Source organism: Chanos chanos, chromosome 2 (assembly GCF_902362185.1).
Source record: "Chanos chanos chromosome 2, fChaCha1.1, whole genome shotgun sequence".
NCBI classification, from domain to species: domain Eukaryota; kingdom Metazoa; phylum Chordata; class Actinopteri; order Gonorynchiformes; family Chanidae; genus Chanos; species Chanos chanos.
The window spans coordinates 18874969-18893926 of record NC_044496.1 but is presented as its reverse complement, the minus strand read 5'-3'; the positions used below and the strand labels follow the sequence as shown (position 1 = coordinate 18893926).

General features: G+C 41.4%; 1 protein-coding gene across 1 annotated transcript in view; it reads left to right on the top strand.

The window, feature by feature from the left end:
• Positions 1-1512: 1512 nt before the first annotated feature.
• Positions 1513-18958, top strand: part of plekha7b (pleckstrin homology domain containing, family A member 7b) — a 69632-nt gene continuing 52186 nt past the window's right edge. The window contains exons 1-3 of the mRNA XM_030765670.1: positions 1513-1595; positions 1694-1770; positions 1953-2010. Coding sequence (XP_030621530.1) covers positions 1513-1595; positions 1694-1770; positions 1953-2010 — 218 coding nt within the window. The remainder of the gene's footprint in view (positions 1596-1693; positions 1771-1952; positions 2011-18958) is intronic.

Sequence of the window (18958 nt, the reverse complement as noted above, 5' to 3'; positions counted from 1 at the left end):
AGTACATCAAAAGGTAGACTAATAGCTGTAGTAAAAGCCTATAAAATGTCCAAATAAAACCAAGGGCACACTAACTGGCACCTTCTCTGTTGCTGTCAGCACTTTTCCTTTGATGCACCCTCTTACACTGCTAAAGATGTGGCATGACTTTGAGCTACACCTTACACACCAAGTTAAAATTTATGGATGGCATCAGGAAATTGGGCAGGTCCATTTGATGCAGTGTAAGCATTATTGTAATGTCAGGGTTGAGAAGACTCTGTATTTTCAACCCAGTGGCAGGGGAGATGGAGCCGACAGACTGGTGCAGCTACCCGCAACCTACACACACACAGAGTAATCCGTTGAACATATCCATCCTCATAACCCTGAATGTATCCTGCTTCTTCCTAAAGCTTTTCATGTTCTCATGAATGGTAAATCAAGTAGCTGCAATTTTTTTTTTTATTTTGACATTCAACACACGCTTTTAAATAGCCCAAGGACAGGGGCACTCAGTCTGTACTTAAACCCATTAACCTAGACAGGTGTTTTTTCTTCCCAGCTATTACAAGTACATAGTTATCCATGGAATGCACTGCGACATGCTAAATATGCATTGACCTTCAGGAAGGATAATCGCCTGTTGTTGCTCTACATCTATTCTTTTGTCGTAAGTTTGTTCTGCCCTTGGGAGTGGCTCTGCCAGGTGTGTTGTCTGACTACGTTGTCATTCTGAATGTTAGAGAATCAAAAGACTCAGAGTACACAATAGACAATATGTCTAGATATAAATATATCAAATTTTGGATGAAATATACACTTACAACTTTCTGATACATTTTAAAAACCAGTTTTATAAAACTCTTTGAGTTTGAGGCTGATCTGTAAATTCAGGGCTCCCTTAAACTCATGGGAACCAACTTCTATTGGGAAAACAGAATTATCAGAAATGAAGTGGACCAGTTCAGTTTTGGCATGTGTTTATTTGCGGGTTTCAGCAATATTAACCTATTCATTTAATGGCAGTGTGTAATCATCCTGGTCCAGACGGGCTATGTGCTTTGGACTGGAACAACGGAGCTGTCAAGAGCGGAGTATTTTGGTTCTAGCCCATTCCACTAAATTCGATAAAATTGCAGATGAAAACAGGAAATACCAAAATGTGTGAGTGATTTTTAAATACCAATAAGTGCCTTCGGAATGTTAATCTTATCTGGTTATAGGGCGTTATGCTGAAATCCAGGGTCCAACGCATTCCACACGATTAATTGCCGCAGCCGCCTAACAGTAATTAAACTATAGCAAAGCATTCGTGATAACGAGGAACTCCACGACATTGCACTCTGCATTTTCCTGCTCCCACCAGTCTACAAAGCCCCCGTTTTTTTGTCGGCTTAGTCTAAAAGACAAGCACTTTCTCCAAGTTTTATCTTCCCCTTTAATAGCCCTAGTGGCGATTGTTGGTCTGTCGGATTCCCCTGGAAACTCTGCAGAGAGAAGAATGAAATAGCTCACTCTGGCACCGGGATCATGGCGGCTCCGCTCGGGCGGGACACTTTACCTGATCACTGGTCCTATGGAGTATGCAGAGATGGCCGAGTGTTTTTCATCAAGTGAGGAAGCAGTGCACCGTTAATTTACACTAGTAATATATCGATTTTTGGAGCGCGTTTACGCTTTCCTTGTGCAGTAACAAGTGTTTCTTTTCCAGCGATAAAACTCACAGCACTACTTGGCTCCATCCCCGCACTGGTGAACCTGTCAACTCAGGACACATGATACGATCAGGTACGGGCGACGGAAGCTTCTGTTCTAAACCAAAAATACAAGGTTGGATATTTAAAACTCACGGATGCTTTGTTGCAGTAAGTTTATAATTGCAAGGTTGTGTTTGAACCCAAAACGAGTTACGCATATTATTTCTGTGATGAAACCCTGATTTAGTTTCAACTCGGCATTTTTTTTTCTAGATTTACCAAGGGGATGGGAGGAGGGTTTCACCGATGAAGGGGCCAGCTACTTCATAAAGTAAGCAGTAAATTTCTTCTCGTGCTCTACCAAAGCATTTTGGTTGGAGCAACAATCTCCGAGAGACAAATCGCTATTATTGTCTCGTACCCCCCTTGGAGTCTGAGCGGTATTCGTGTGGCGAGATGTGTTCGAGAGACAATCACGAGAGCCTCTCTTAGAGCACAAAGATTTGCGTCAAAACAGACTCTCTTTTCCGGTTGTGTTTAAATTGCAGTAGTATTACTTATTAAGAGGATAATGAAAAATCAGTGGGTATTACTGCACGACGTTCACATTGAATTGATTATTGATACCCAACCCCAGAACACCTGATGATTAGAACTTGAGAGGCATTTTAACAAGTGGAAATGCGACATAACTTGAAGTAGGCCTAGCTAAAATAAGTGTTCAATTCGGCAAGTAGGTAAGATATCCGTTACTTTAACTATGAATTGCAGCTCCAGACTTTATCCAACTAAGTACATAACGGTCAACTTCATCTGTTTCGTATAAGATGGATATGTATTCTTAGTAAGCAGTTTTACAGTAGTTGTCGTACAGCTCCTCTGATTTAGAACTTCTCTGTCACTGTCCTTCTTGTGAACTCTGGAATCACATTTTTTCCTTTCTTTTTTTTCTAATTTTTGGGAAACTATTCCCTATTTTACATACTTGAAGGGTTTTTCATCCGCTTGGTAGAGTCCCCATTTCCCACTGAGTCAAAGTTGAATAACTGCCATGTCTTGATGTTACCGGAGGGCTTGTAGAGGTGTGCGTAGAAGCATTGCATAGCACTGTAGTTCACAATCTGTTCCTCTGGGTCCCACTGCCCTGCACATTTTTTCGTTTCAGCCAAATGCTCCCATACACGTTTCCACTGATCAAATAATCATCTGGACAAGCCGAATCACCTGCAATAATGAAGGGCTAAGACAAAGTCGTACGGGAGCTTGTCTCTGACCTGTCTCAGGCCACTTTCAGAAACCCTCAGTGTTGATTTTTTTGGAGTCTTACTCACCTTTCTGAGCCATCTATTGTATGAGTGTCATATGAAAGTTGGAAGTACACTGCAGCCTCCTGTTCTGCTCCTCAAGCTCCTGTTTTCCTCAAAAGAAGACATCATACATCCACAAAATCTTAGGATTTTTTTTTTTTTTTTTTTGGCTGAGCGAGATGGCAAATTGTTAACAGTTAACTAGTTCTCTGCCCACATAACAGAGAAAATAAAGGGCACTGCCCAGCAGGACTGGAGAAGCCATCCTATTAAAATTCCACTCATGCCCAGCCATGTGCAAGACCCTCTGACTCCCACTTAGCAGCATGTTGTTCTCATTCTGTCTGACGTGTGTGTATTGGTGGGCCCTGGTAGCGTGTCCATATAAATGTACGGTGACAGAGATGTATAGCTTGATCATGCTCTGTTCGTAGTGCATTCGCTTCCAAAGTCACTTTACCTCTTCATTTCCATTTAGTGTAAAAATAGCAGCTTCATACTGTTCACATCCACAGTGATGTCTGGATGTTACTAGCTGTGTCCTTCATCACTGGATCATTTGCTTGGAGTATGTAGTGGCTATGCAGAAACGGCGCTGCGGTTTTGTTGGCGTGTTTGTTTGTGTGAAATCTCAGCGCCAACTGTTTTGCATTATCTGGACACATTCTATGCCTATCACAACACGTTTGTTTATTGTGAGGGAATCAGCCCTTGGCAGTGGAGTCTGTGAGACAGTGTTATTTGTACAACACAATACTGGCATCGGCAATAAAGAAATACAGGCGGTGAGTTGAGGATAGAGTAGAAACACTTCTCACCCTGCCGCTAGATGCTGCATGTACTGAGGTTTTGTCTGTTGTCCTTAAACAAGTTTGCCATCCGCAACAATGCAGGGATTGGCTATATGTGTTGTAGGTTTACTTGTCACTGAATTTGTTTTTGTTTGCATTTTTGACATAAGCTTGAAATCATTTATAATGTAGGCTAATTCAAAGTTCTTCCCTAGTTGTTTACTACAAACAAACAAATTTGATTGTCTTGATTGTCAAAACACAACCTGAAAATCTGTGATGCTACTATTTATGAGGTTGAGAATTTTCATTGGTAGACATGCGCATGCTCATGTGTTTTGATAAGAATAACTGTATCAAATGTGACCAATAGAAAATATTATTCAGGGTGACTCTATACATTACAAGGACAAATCTAACAGATTTAAATATAGTTTGTGTTGTCTTGACACCCAAGTGTGTTCTCATATGGATTTCATATAAATTTGTAGCACATTCTTATGATCTGCATGTATGTATAAGACTATTAGATGGAACAGACCATGGTCCATTACCTAAGTGTTTCTCAAACAGATTTACAGTCAGCACTGTTTTAGAAATCTACCTGTGAGATTTTCATGAGCGTCAACCTCTCTCCCACTCTATACCACATTGCTGTAGTTCAGTTATGCAGCGTGATTCAGAGTGCATCGGTGCCTAGCTCACTGCTTTGCATTTCAATGGTCTTGCTTTGTGACCGAGACACTTATTGGTTTGTGTAAGGCACCACTTTTGTCCAGTTTGGAAGTCGCAGAAAGACGTGAACACAAAGCTGGTTTAGTATGGTAGAGGTTTTAAAGGTCAAAGAAAATAATTTTGGAAATGTGTTATTGCTGACACTTTTATTGTAAGCCACATGAAGGGAGCCATTGTGCTTCCTCTTTGCTTGGGAAAAAAAAAAGAAAACAGTACAGCTGTGAGAGCCAAATGTCAGCACTGTGAAACAGATTGCTTATTTGTTGCCTTAATGACTGTAAGGTTCCTGTTTTGATTCTTTTCGCCGGTGCTCTCAGCTTGTATTAATATAGGTAGGAAAATGAATGACCAGATTTTCAGAATAAAGCGATTCCCAGGAGGCTTTGCTTTTCACCGTTAGATGAGGAGTCATCTGAAGCAAGTGACTTTAGCGATTTAAAGTCCTGCTTCAAGTTGCCTTGACTTTCGTTTGATCAGACATTTACAATAAAGCATCTTCTACAAAATTACTGGATTTGCTTAATTCAGTTTGGTATTTATGCAAGCTAAATTCTTGAAAGAATGGTCTCACACTTAGACAACAGGATTTTGTCTTCATTTTCTATCACTGTAAATCAGCAGGATTTACCGTAACTCTGTAAATCAGAAGGAGCTCATAAAGGGTACAGACTGGAACATGTGATATGCTTAAGCGTGTGAAGGACAGACGAACAATCTTAAACCTGTCTTTGAGATGGAGCGCATTTGCCTTGGATTAACGCCTCTCCGGGTACCTTTTTATATTTTTGCTGATATGATCATTATTTTTGTGGTTAAAGCGTAACTGCACACAATGCTGCATGCTGCGCTCAGAGGTCAGATGTGTTGATTTGATGTACTGCAGTTTTGGAGGTTGCCAAATATTTTAAATGTCTTGTATGTGTTTTTTTTTTTTTTTCATTTGGGTCCTTGAGCGAGGCACTTAAATGCAAAGCCCACCTGTCATCTCCCTGTAGTGCTTAGTTAATGAAAAAATATTAAAAGGCTGATAGATCTTCAAATTTAACTTGAAGTCTCTTGAGTGTCTTATACCACTGTATTATTGCGGTCTTTCTCTGGCAGTCCCAGGCACGTTTTAACCTTGTTTAGGTAGTAGAGTAGGGTTGGAGTTAATAATGATTACTAATGGGTTGTGGCACTGAGCAGGTTCATTCTGTTTGGAGAAAGGTCAGTTCTTTGTACACTAGACCTCTGTGAGGATTGCCCACTGAGGGCTCAGAGATCAGGGTGATGTGGATGACTCATAAAGGAGCAGCAGTGTGATTCATCTCTGTGGCCAATATCAATGCCTCAGTGTCAGAGAGTGAACCAACAGGAGGTCCCAGCAGGTTTCTGCCTGAGCCTGAAAGACAGCAGCCGTCTGAGAGGTTCAAGTAAGATTCATGTGGAAGTGTCCTCTCTGCTATGCATCAGTTTTGCTTCAGAGAGTTCTTGGGTCTGAATTTAGAGGAGCTTGAAGTGAGAATGATTATGGAGTGTCAAAATGTCAACGTCTGTTCTCCTCACCTTCCCAAGCACAGTATGATAAGACCCACATTGATCACATTATTGGTCGGGAGGTGGTCATGTGACCTTGTGATGGACTTGACTCTTCAGCTACAGTCAGTTCCTATGGAAGAATGCTGCTCCCATGTTGTAATGGTTGTTCCATGTGAACTGCATGATGAGTTAACAGTAGCTGGAAGAACGTCAGAAGGATGTTGGGTGTATGTGGGCTCCCCCCTCACTCACCAGGCTGAGCTGTGTTGAAGGCTGCATGCTCGCTGCCGTGACAACAGCCTGTTACTTGTGCAGCTGGTTTCTGGCAGTAAGAAGGGTGTGTTTAGCCCAAGTCTGAGCAGCTCTTCAAAATTCCCTCTCATTTACATCTATCCCATTAGAGAACCAGCATGTACTCACTCTCTCTCTCTGTCTCTCTCTCTCTCTCTCTCTCCCTCTCCCTCTCTCTCTCTCTCTCTCTCTTTTTCTCTCTCTGTCTTTCTTGGTGGCAGCAGTTTCAAGGCGTGTAGAAGTAAATAGTATTCTGGTTGTTTCTTATTTTTTGGAAAAATATAATTGAATGGTTGTTTTACATGCAGTGTTTAAGTTAAGTTAAATATTTTGAGAGGATTAAACCTAAGAAAGCCACAAGGAAAAAAAATTGGGCTCTCAACAAATGAGTTTTGTTAGACAGGAATGTGTGCTCCTTCATCTGTGCTGTGCAATATGAGTGAAAAGTGGTTTTCCTAGTTTTCCCTTCAAACTCCTGAATAGATACCAGGACAAGTCAATGTGTGCTGGACAAGTGCAATTCTATAGCTCCCACAAGGCACTGAGATACAATGGTGCACTATTGAGACAATATCCTTTTTGTCTTTTGGGTTTACATCCCTCAGGAGTGGTGATGGAAGTGTTGTGTTTCTCTGAGACTGGAGAACTACGCTGTCTGGCCACACGGTCTCATATTCCTGCATTAGTTCGCCAGCATGAACAATAGTTTTTGAAAATATGTTAATGTGTCGTATTTTTATTCCTCTTTCTTTAGAATGAGGTCTTTGCTCCTCCTACCCCATTTTTCTAATTGGTTTTTGTCTGCTCTTTGCATCTGCAGTTTTTAGGGCACAATGAGTTAATTAGGCATAAGATGTTTCAGGAGAGTAGAAGCAAAACACTTTAAATGGTGATTAAAGAGAGTTTAGATCCCCACAGGCGTTAATCTCCTGTCTCTACTAATGGAGCGCTCTTTTTGCCGACTGAGCAGCTCCATGCTTCACTGTTCTCATGTGCATATGTGCGTTTCCAAGCCTTTTAGAGAGCAAACTTGGAAAGGTCTGTGGTAACCTTTAACCTTTTAGTTTCAATAAATCTGCTCATCTTACTGCTGGTATGAGTTTGGCTTTCCTCTGATTTGCACTCTGTTGTCCTGAGAAAAAAATATGTAGAAAGGAAGGGTTGCGTTGAAATGATGTTTTCATTGGCGGAAGCTTCGTCCTCTGCTTTATTTATATTGATCAAGGCTGTTAGATTTCACCTTATTGAAATAGTGATTTAAGGTTCCTGTACTTTACTCTTGAGCATGTTAGTGTTGGCTTAAAATGAGTGGAGGAAACGTTAAAAACTGCCTGAAAGATTTTAGTTTTGAGAAATATGCTGAAATGTTTTTCTTTTTTTGGTCATGGTTTCACATAGTAGTTTAAGAACAATGGTTTGTAAAGTAGAATTGTACTACTACCACATTGTTAGAGTGCTTTAAAACTACTCATATTCATAGTAGTTCATGAGTTCATTCATTTATTTATCTTTTTTTTTTTTTTTAATTTGGTCCTTTTATCACCCTAGTGTGGAGTATCCAAGTCACCATAACCTTGTAAGTCCCTTCATCACATCACAGCTACCTCAGTTTCAATGCATGAGGCTGGCAAACCACTTTCTTCAGAGTGTGTAGTGGTAGCCACTGCATTTGTTGAGTAGTGTTAAGTGACTTAACACCTTGGGAAGTCTGCTATTTACTTATTTCTGTTCACAAATACATATGCACCTGACTGACAATATATGCTGGCTTAAGGGGAAGGAGGGCAGGGCTAGCAGACTACATGACACCAGCACAAAATAATACATAGACTATGGTTAGGATTAGGAGGCTCCCAGAGTTGTTAAGATGTATGTCTTCTGCCTCTGTCCAGCTCACAGTAAATGACACTGAGATGTGACAGATAGGGAGGTTTGTGATTTTACTCTAGTGGGCTTTTGGGGGGGGGGGGCGCTATGTAAGATCGTGCCAGACTGGGCTACAATGAATTTCTTAATTAGCTCTGTGTTGCTCCTTGAAGGTGGGGTTGATTGATTTGGCATCACATATCTTCGAGAGTGCAGTACCAGAGGTGATGAAGACAAACACCATAGAGGACTTTGTCCCTGAATATCAATCACTTGGCTTTGCCTATGCAGTGCCCTCCACAAGAGTGACCTGTCCACACCTTGCTTTTTTTCCTCTCGGTTATTGCCCAGTAATATTCTATTGGTATGCCCTTGCTTTGTCAAATTATAAGTTGATTAAGGTGGTAATCATGTGAGGTGAGTTGTAGCCATGAGCAAATGAAGCAGGCAGGCTGACCATTTTCTGCAGGACTTTTGTTCACTGGCTCACTTTCGCATTCACTTTGTTCAGTTCTACTGGCTCTCTAGAAGGTGGCATGTAAGAATCAGACCGTAACAAACATGACTGCCCATTACATATGTAATGCCCATCGTGTATCCATCAACCTCTTACTGCAGCCCCGCTGAACTCTAAGAATCATCTGTAGATTTTTAGGGTTGGTGACTTCTGACTTACTGCTGTCAGTGTATAGACATTTGTACGGAATTGCCATTTGCATGGCTTGTTATAAATTTTAAGCATGTGTACATGTGTGGTTTTGCGGTCAGACCTTTTTATGTTAGTGTACAGTCATTCCTTACATCATGATTGTGTTTGACCTTCATCTGACATTACCCAAATTGAGGGCTTGGTTCCTGTCTTTGTTGTCCTCTTTGCTATGATTGGCTGTCTTAACAAAAACTCTCTAATCTGTCTCTTTTATGTGAGAGGCTGCAATCAGTGAATGTGCTTGTCAATGTCAACATCCAGGCACCTCTGTCCCTCACTGCGACAACACAAGAACTATAGCTGTCTGTTTCTGCTTTTTTAAGGTACTACCTTCAGATGTCTGGCTATATCACCTAGTTTTACAGAAAAAGGCTTCATTTCTGTGTTTTTGTGTTTTACCGTAATTTCTGTCCTGTGATGACTTAAGGTGGGTTTGTTGTAGATTTGTATCAGGGTTGTAGTGGTTCAGAGGTGTCTTAGGGTATTAAGGACTTATGTTTGATCTTACTGTTGTTCCTCGGTATAAGGATAATATGACATGAGACAGTATGTTTGTGCTTGCGTGATTTCCTGGACCTCTCCCCCTGTGTGAGGAGAATATGGGATAAAGTGATTATGCTGCGTTTTCTTGGAGGCGGAGGCAGGTCTTCTCTGTGACAAGACTACTTAATGATTTCCTTTTGCTGTGGAAGTCGTGCGCAGTGCAACTGCAGTAGACCACGCTGCCCAGAAACACACACACACACACACACACACACACAAGCACATACACACACAACAAAAACAAAAAAAGACACAGTGCTTCTAAAGAATTTGCTGCATTCAACATGAATAGTTTATTTTAAGAAATTATACTGGATGTTCAACAGTCTCTGAATTATAAACATTTGATTTTGCATTATTACTATGATTTGTGTAACTTCCTTGGAGGAGATCTGATTACTTAGGTAACCATTTTAATGCATTAAATGTTACACAACTAGTAGAAGACTGTGACAGTGCATCCAGGCTGTCCAAACATGCTAATAGTTTGTCACAGTGAGCCATGAGCCAAACACCAGAAGTGTACCAGTACCATCACATCCAGTAAGACAGATGGTAGAAATGCCAGTTTAAGAACACATTGTTTCTGGTGTTGGAAACAAATGGGACTGGGGTAATAACTGTACACTGTATGGGGCAAGACAACAAAGAAAGGATTGAAAGTGTGACACAGTGGATGGCTGTGTCTTGCACTGGGACATAGAGGGCATTCCATCAGACCCAGTTTGCCTTGTGATATTTAACCCCGGAGCCTTCAATGAATACATTAACATTTGCGCCAGAGATGAACCTAGTTTAATGATGTGTTTTATACGGCATGGAAGAGTCTTCAGAGAGAGAACAAAACGCAAGGCAAAGCGACTCTCAGTGCGACGGCCATGCTAGTGCAACCATGGGGACCTGTTGTAGCTGTCTGCCGTTGGGCTGCGCAGCCAAACTGGACGCTCAGCGTGAGACCGTCCAGGTTGAACTGGAGGCCGCTGGGGAAGAGGCGGTTGAGAGCTTGGCAGAGGAGGAAAGGTACTGGTTTTGAGGTGTATGAAGAGTAGGTCATATGGAAATGGTTATGTTAATGTTTTTAGAACAGGAAATGTGGTTCTACAGGGTATAATATAGTCTGTCTGGTAGTACTTCTAGATGATGAAAAGAAAAGAACAGATAAGGCATTTTTACTGTTACTTTCACTGTTATTTTAAACTTTTCACATCAGTAAAATGGAACATCCAAAGCACTGTTTTTAGAGTCCCCCTTACAGGGGCTCATTCATTTTATTTGGAGGTATTAAACATAGAAAATAGATCCTTTAATGCTTTCTCTCCATAATAGACAAAAGAACATTGCTAAGAGGTTTTTTTTCTTCTCTTTTTTATTTTTCATAAAATGGAGATCTGCTTCACCCTCACACCGGTGAGAGTAAGAATATATATAGAATTCTATAAAGAATTCTGAGTGTCTAGGATAAGCATTGGGTGTCCCTGCTCAAGTTGTAAACAATGTCTGTTGTTCTTTACTCCAGACTTTGTGATATTTGATTTAGAAGTGTGGGATTATGCTATTCAGACCATGACAAGAATCTCTGCATGTGGTTTCCATGCTTTATTGTGCTGGAAAAGGAAATTCCAATGCTGAAACATACCCTCCCATCTGTGCCCATTCAGATATGAATAGTCTTTGTTTAAATTTTAAATCTTACTTACTGTAGTAACTCTGTCAGTTGTATTTATTCAGTTTCTTCTTTTTTGCAATATATTTTGTATGTCAATGACTTTTATAGCAGTTTTACATATTCATATGAATGTAGAATATCTAAATATATAAATGTGTAGAATATCTCCCCAAAAATTTTATTGACAGTAACAGTTGTCAGAATTTGTGGAAATTAGTACTTACTTGCTAAAATTTATGATGGTGCCATTTTTTGAATAGCAGTTGTTTAACTAGTTTAACTACAGTGTAGTAGCTTATTTGTAATGATTAATCTTTGTTACCCTGTGGTGACTACTTGATAAGACCAGACAGATGATTCAAGTTGAGGGAATGCAGGTGACCAGTGCAAATCAAGCATTCCTGAAAGCCTACAGAGTCATTGCCAGTTAGTGAATTTGTCTCAGTGGTCTTTGGGGATGCAAACCATCCAGAATAAACCTTCATTTCCTGCTGCGGGAAGCCACAGTCCTTGGGACTTATCCATCTTACTGTGTAGCAGGCTCAGTCTCTGTCTGTACACAAGTGCGCACAAGCACCAAAGATGTGAAGCTATGTGTCTTTGGAGGCACCTCTCTTCCTGTTTGCATCCTGTGCTGATGTAGATCTTTCATGATTTGGACTTTAAGGAATGCAGTTCTATGATAGTTAACGTTAAATCACCACATTGACACGTAGCAGCAATAAAGCGAGACAAACTTTAGGCGTGCACTGTGCTAGGCAGAAAGGTTCGGCTTTCCTCTGATAGGATGTGCATGGTTAATTCATTATTGATTTTTACCTGAATGAAATAAGTATCTCTGATACAATACAGTAGTAGCTTTGTGTGAGGTAAACAGTATATCAGTGAGTCTGACCACACTGTGACAGTAGAGCAAGTTCTAATGGTGCCGTAGATTACTGTAATTTACGTGTGTAATCATGAGCACAGCATGCATGTCTTTAGCTCCCTTAGGGCCAGTAGTGCTGCTGCACATACTTCAGTGATTGACCCAGACAAGACTCATCAGAGGACAAACAGCCTGAGGCTATGGCAATGACAGTATCTTACTAAATATGAAAGTCAAGTGATATGTCTGAAAGAGGATTAAGTAATCTTTGTCTGAATGAATCATTCTCTGCATTGCTCTCTGTCTGTCTGTCTGTCTGTCTGTGTGTGTGTGTGTGTGTGTGTGTGTGTGTGTGTGTGTGAACACGCCTCAGCTCACAGCATTGCTTCCTCTGCTGTTCTCGGATTAGCCACCAGGGAATGCTGTTGAATCTTTAACAGCACATGACTTTGAGTCTGAGCACTCAAATCGCATCACACACCACACTGGGCTTGGTCTCTGTTGACTTAGGAGAAAGCGCTGATTGGCTCAGCATTTTTGACACTTTTTCCATTTCTTTTAAATGAGCAGTATAGGTCATAAAGGTTGTTTTTGGACAGTCCTGTTTCTTTGAGAGACCTGCTGTCTGCTGTCCCAAGCCTGTTCCAATTATTCAGGTGCTCAAGTTGTTAGAATTCAGATAAGGACAGGAAGGTTCTGGTTGCATCCGGAAACCAAGGTCATGACTTTATGCTGATTGGTAAGGAGGCGGAGAAGCCGACTGCATGTCTTCTGTAACCTGAGAGCTAAGTAGTGGCGATGGGGGACATTCTCAGACCCTTCTCCTATATTCGTTTATTGGGGATGATCCTCCCTGCCATTCCCCCCGATCCATGAAAAGTGCTCCGTCGCAGGGGAGGTGGAGAAGGTGCTGACAGGGTTACTCTGGGTGACTGTTGGGGCTCAGAGTGGGCTGAAACAGCACTAATTTGCTAGTCTGACACTGCACTCCACACCCTCACCCACAAAAGAGCTGCAGGTAGCTGGGGAATGGTGAGGGGTTGAGGCAAGCATAGGTCAGATCAGTAGTGGTCACCTCACTCTTTATGGAAGGCTAAGGACGGACCCACACCAGGATATTTTTGGCACGTGAGGCGGAAGCATTGCTATCTACCTCTTGTCACGTCAAAAGTGGTTGGTAGTTCTGAATGTGACAAAGCTCGCCACACCGCTTAGATTAGATATTGCAGCTGGAGTCTGAGAGGACTTATTAGAGGATTTGTAGAGGAAAAGGTGTTGTTTGCCGCAGAAGCTGCTTCTTTGGTCCATATTGCATTGTAATTTAAACAGACAGGAGGAAAACCAGAGACACGTCTGAGGACATATCACAAAGAGGTAGAAATGATTCTGTTAATGCATTTTTTTTTTTCAATTTTATATCAGTTCCTTAAATATAATAGGAAGATAATTGTGTCAAAATACGTCAAAATGTATTTCTGTTTTGGGATTATGATTGACCAACTAGATTTGTCCTTAAAATTGAACGACAGCAGCTAGAGTTTTGTTGTTTGTTGTTACTTCTTGGGTTACAGATACAATCAACCATTTATAAAAGCCTACTCATTTTAAAAACAGCAGTTGCACAGTTAGTTATAGAATTTCATAACTCTATGGATTCCATGACTCGTGACGCCATTCCTGGTTTCTGTCTTGTCTTGTATTTCACTGCTTGCATAGTTGCTCTGTTCTGATTTTGATTCTTTCAAAAGCACCTTGGGTTGTCATACGAATACTAATACTACTAATACTACTACTACTACTACTACTACTACTTATTATTATTATTATTATTATTATTATTATTATATTGTTCTTATTAGTATTACTACTAATAACAACAACAACAACAACAACAATAATAATGTCATAAACAGAATGATGAAATTTATTTGTAGAGCTTGATTATAATGAAATTTACGGCATGAGTGTGGCCTTATTTGTCTATTTGGCAAGTCTGTATGCGACAGTACTCAGATTTCTTTGAGTAGAGGGAAAAGTCATTGATAGCCTTCATAGTGAATGTGCTTTGGTTTGGCAAAAGTGTCACACTCTCAGTGCATTACTAGGTGGTCTTTCGCTGGTTGCACAATGCCCCAGCCTTTGCATTGACTCGACTTCATTTTTTCTGAGCTAAATTGATTTTTGGTAATGTTTCAGGATGCTACTTTAATTTCTGACCATATATTGAGGAATTTCAAGTTTTTGTAGTAGCTGACACTATAGGATGAATATAAATTGGTTCATGCATTTGGAAATAGATTTCTGTCCTGTATATTTTGCATATTGCTTTATATGCGAAAGAGGACATGTCTCGAATAGTGATTTCAAACATTCAGTCTTTGACTTCTCCATGGAAATGGTCTGTAACTGTTTGAGTGTTTTACACTTTGCTCAGTCAGTGCAGTTTATATGTAAAACTTGTGCAATAGAGATATTTGTTGGGATTAATTTAGACAAACTGGATTATTCTTCAAATTTCTAGCATCCTTACAAGTTATTTAGATAAAATTCCTAACTGGTTATCTAAATCATTGAAGAAAGATGGCCTGCATCTTTCCATCAAGATTGTAGATTCGACATCCTTTTGTCCCAAAACTTTGTCAGTGAGAGTTGCTGAAATAAAAAAGCTACTGGGAATTGTGAAGCAGTTTGAGAGTTAAAGAATGAGAAAAAAGTCATCTTATACACTTGTGTGCATTAATTTGCACATATAATGAGGCTGTATGGACACACAGAGAGAGAGGGAAAGTGGGAAAGAGAGAGAGAGAGAGAGGGAAAGAGAGAGAGATACGTCACAGGGTGCTGTGAGCAGAATATCACTGTCAGATGATTCATTTCCACTCTGTGGCTGTCACGTCACTACCCAGGTGCACAGATCATTTCTGGCACTGACAAATGACACCACCACAAAAATGCCTTCTGGCTGTTCTGACAGCTGTTTTGTCTGGTAAACCAGCGCAAACCTCTGCTTAAAAGAGCTGCAAGATTTTCAGAAAACAAGATTAACATCAGTCACCGAAACACAATTCACTCCCTAAACAAACATCATTTCGTTATTTCTTAAGCATTTAATGTAGCATGGAAATGTATTCTACGTTATCGATTGAGCTTCCTTAAATGCCCTCCTATTCTCTGAATGAGATTATGTGGGTGCTGTGTTTCTAAGGAAGGGGACGGGAGAGGAGACCATGCTAATTATGGTGAAGAGATGGAGTGAAGGGGAGGTAGAAAGTGCTTCAGGAGACATCCGTATGAACCACTCATGAAATTGCATTCATGCATGGTGCTGCATTGTAAAGCAAGCTTTTCCAGCTTTGAGAGCTGGCAACAGCTTAAACAGGATGTGAGAATAAGGAAATAATACACCAATTGCCACAAGATCCTGCAAACGGCAAGTGTCATCTTTACGCGTGACCGCTGGTCGGGTTGAGGTTGGGAGAAGAAAAGGCTTTACATAAATAAGTGGGATAAACATGTGCTTGAGGAAAACTTGGATTAGGAGCTTATATACAGATGCATGCACATGCATTCTGAGATGACATGCTACACTGTGAAAAGAAACCACACTTTATAGGAGGATATGTGGGAGTTATGGCAACAGAACCTCTCTTTGTCTGTATAGGCACTTACTGTGGTAACTGTCACATCCCCTTTGGTAACAGTTCAAGGTTCCCTAGTATCAATAGGCTGAGCGTGTGGTTAATGGTTTTAATCACTCACTCAGGTGCATGCCAGCTGTTAACTATGTGAATGATTAAATGTCCTTCAGACCTCTAGCAGATGAGCTTGTCTGCTTATCTTCCTTTCTGTAGTCTGTTTTCTTTCAATCTGTGTTGACTGTAGTGCTGAACATGGAAGTCTGCTGTAGTATTGTAAGTGACATGATTGATTGTCCAAAGGCAAAGGACCTGATTGACTCTTGTGAAGTCTACAGTGTAAAGAAGACTGTCATTGGACATGGGTGCTCAGAGGTTGGGTTCAGGGTCTGTGTGTTTAGGTCAGACAGAAGAGTGGGGAGGTGCTAAAGACATGCTTCCAGAGCTGGAATCATGATTCACCTGCAGCCTCAGTCTTCATTTGCAAGGCCTGTAAGCAGTCTTGTGAGATAATGGACAGCTGCCAAATGACGGCTGCTGTTTTTGGAGGAGTAAGGGTCTCTGTCTTGTTCTCTTGTTATCTCATTCTCTCTCTCTCTCTCTCTCTCTCTCTCCCCCTCTGTCTGACTTTCTCACTGTCTGTCTCTTTCTTTTTTCCATGCTCTGTTTTGTGTATCTCTGTCTCACCCTGTCAACACTGTGCCCCATGTATCTGCTATCTCCCCTCATTGTTTTCCATTTACTGCTTCCTCTTTTCCCTGTCCCCTCCCTTCTGTCTCTTTCTCTACACCCCACTCCCCATATTCCCCTCCCCTGTTCTTTGCTCTCGTCGTTGTCAATGTGCATCAGTGGGTGTTTGTTTTGGAGAGTGAGTGTGTTTGTGTGTGTGTTTGTGCATGTATGAGTGTGTGAGAGTTTATGTGTGTTGGGGAATTTGTGTCTGTTTTGGAGTGCGTATATCTGTGTACATATGTAGCCCGAATCCTTTTAGTTAGATTTTCAAAAATGATTTACTGCTCCCTTGTCCATCCTGTGTGGGAGTTGCATGCAAGTGTTCCTGGACAGCGTCAGGTGTGCAAGAGAGTTTGCTCTTTGTGTGTGCGTGCGTGCCCGTGTGTGTGTTGATGGGTGCTTGTATGTGTGTTTATGCGTGTGTGTCTGTAAGAATATACTGCTCCAATCTCCCCCCATTCCTCCCAGAGTGGGAGAGCCCATGAGCGGGAAGCACTTTTAAATGAAACTCTGGGAGAGCGGTAGTGCACGTCTGCAGCATCAGCAGCAGCACAGCACAGCACAGCATAGCACAGCGGAGTAGCCAAACAGACCTGCAGTAAACATGTGGAGCCAGCCCAGCTCTTCTGATTCCATTGCTTACCCACGACACCCCTTCTACCATGTGGCATACAGGTGTGTATTTTCCTCCTTCCACACACGCTCAAGCGTGATTTGTCTGCAGGTGTTGCTTTTCTTGACTTACGACCCGTAGTAATTTTAATGTTCAGCGATGGAATGTTTTTAAACGCTGTTTGGTGCTTGTTCTCAATGGATTGTGAATGAGTTTGAATGGTCAAACTGGTGTTTCAATTTCTCCACAGACTGGCTGCAAGCTAAGATTAGCATGGGGCTGTATTGTATGTTGCGAAATCTGCCAATTAAGCATTCGTAACAGCACTGCGATTGCAGGATCCCCTGAGGGAAGGAGCCCCACTGTTATTAATGCTCACTGTAGCACTCTGGTACGAGCTCGCATTAACGCTGATTATTTCAGTGATGTCAGAGGAAGGATCTGTGTCTGCTGGTGTTGTCCTTGTGTGTGTGTGTGTGTGTGTGTGTGTGTGGTCTGGTCTGAAATATGATTATTGATATAATGTTAAGGGTGGGCCGAGGACAAGTGAGCAATTTGAAAATTAGCCAAGTTTTCCATACTGTACTCCCGTGTGCTTGTAGGAAGACATACACATGCTCACTAAAAAAATGCACACACTCGCTAAATAAAATGATGCACTTTCTATATCTCACCCGAGCATGCCTTTGCTGTTGTTTTGGTGTTGTGGGCGTGAGTTCTGTCCCACTCAGGTTACATCACTCACAACCAGGTCAGGACATGACATTCTCATTGGACTCAGCTGAAGGGAACATTAGAGCTTCCAGTGTTAGAGGGAACCAGTGTTAGAGGGAACCAGTGTTAGAGGGAACCAATGTTAGAGGGAATTTGTTTTTTCTTCCAGTCTAGGCAATATGAGTAGTCTGTGGAGCATGCACACGTCATGCTGATGTATACAAACTTCCTGAAAAAAGACTAATGTTTTGGTCACTCACGGTGTACCACTTTGCAGTTCCCAAGGCCTCTGTTTATTCACACACAAGACTCTTTATGTCCAGCAATAATCCTTATGCTCAGTTTTGTTACTCTCTGTAACTTGCTTTAAGTCATTCAAGGCCTTCTGATTTAATGATTGCCTTTACCTCAGTTTGTCAGCCAGCCCAATACTCACTTCGCTGAAGAGATATTGAATAGTGACAGTGATGTTATGAAAATGACATTGCTTGTTCGGCACTTCATCAGTCAGCAGAGGCATGAATGAACCTTTGTCTTAGTTACCATGCTGGGATGGGTGACAGGGTCATGTGGAGAGCCAGTGGAAATATGAGTCCATTCTGTTCTCGATTCCCTGCTGCCTGTTACCTGACTGCAACTAAGGCCCCACATGACAGCTCCAGAGGAGGCTGCATGACTTGGGCCCTGCTGGAGACCAGCACTCAGTGGAGGTTTCAGAGAAACAAGGTGACAGTCTGTCATTGAGTGAGAATTAGTCATTTATGCCTTGCAAAGGCAGGGGATATTTGTTTGTGAAAAGCAGAGTTTAGAATGCCATTCTTGGAAAAAAAGGACACAAGATGGATGTAATGATGAGGGTGACATTTCTAAAATGCATCCTTGGAATCACACGTGTTTCCTACCCGTGTCGAACGTTCTGTGAACTTTCAGGAAATGTCAGGAGCTCCTGGAATTTCTAAGAGAGATCTTTTGCAGGGTGTATGGGAGTAAACTGTGTGTGTACAGAGTTCATGACTTCATACATTCCTTTTGGAATGAGTAGGAGGAGAATAAATCCTGTTTTGTTGAGAAATTCCTTTTAATTGTTACCACTGAGTCATTGCCTACACCTTTTTCCATTGTTCCAGTCATAGTTAATAATGCATGGTGGATTTTTTTATGGACTGTTTTAAATTACAGTGGGATGCCTCTGCTCTCCCCAAGCCTGTGCAAAAGACAGAAAGGAAAGACAAAAGAAGTGGAATCAATATATAATCTGCTGCCCCTGTGTACCTTTAATCTCAGCCAGTGT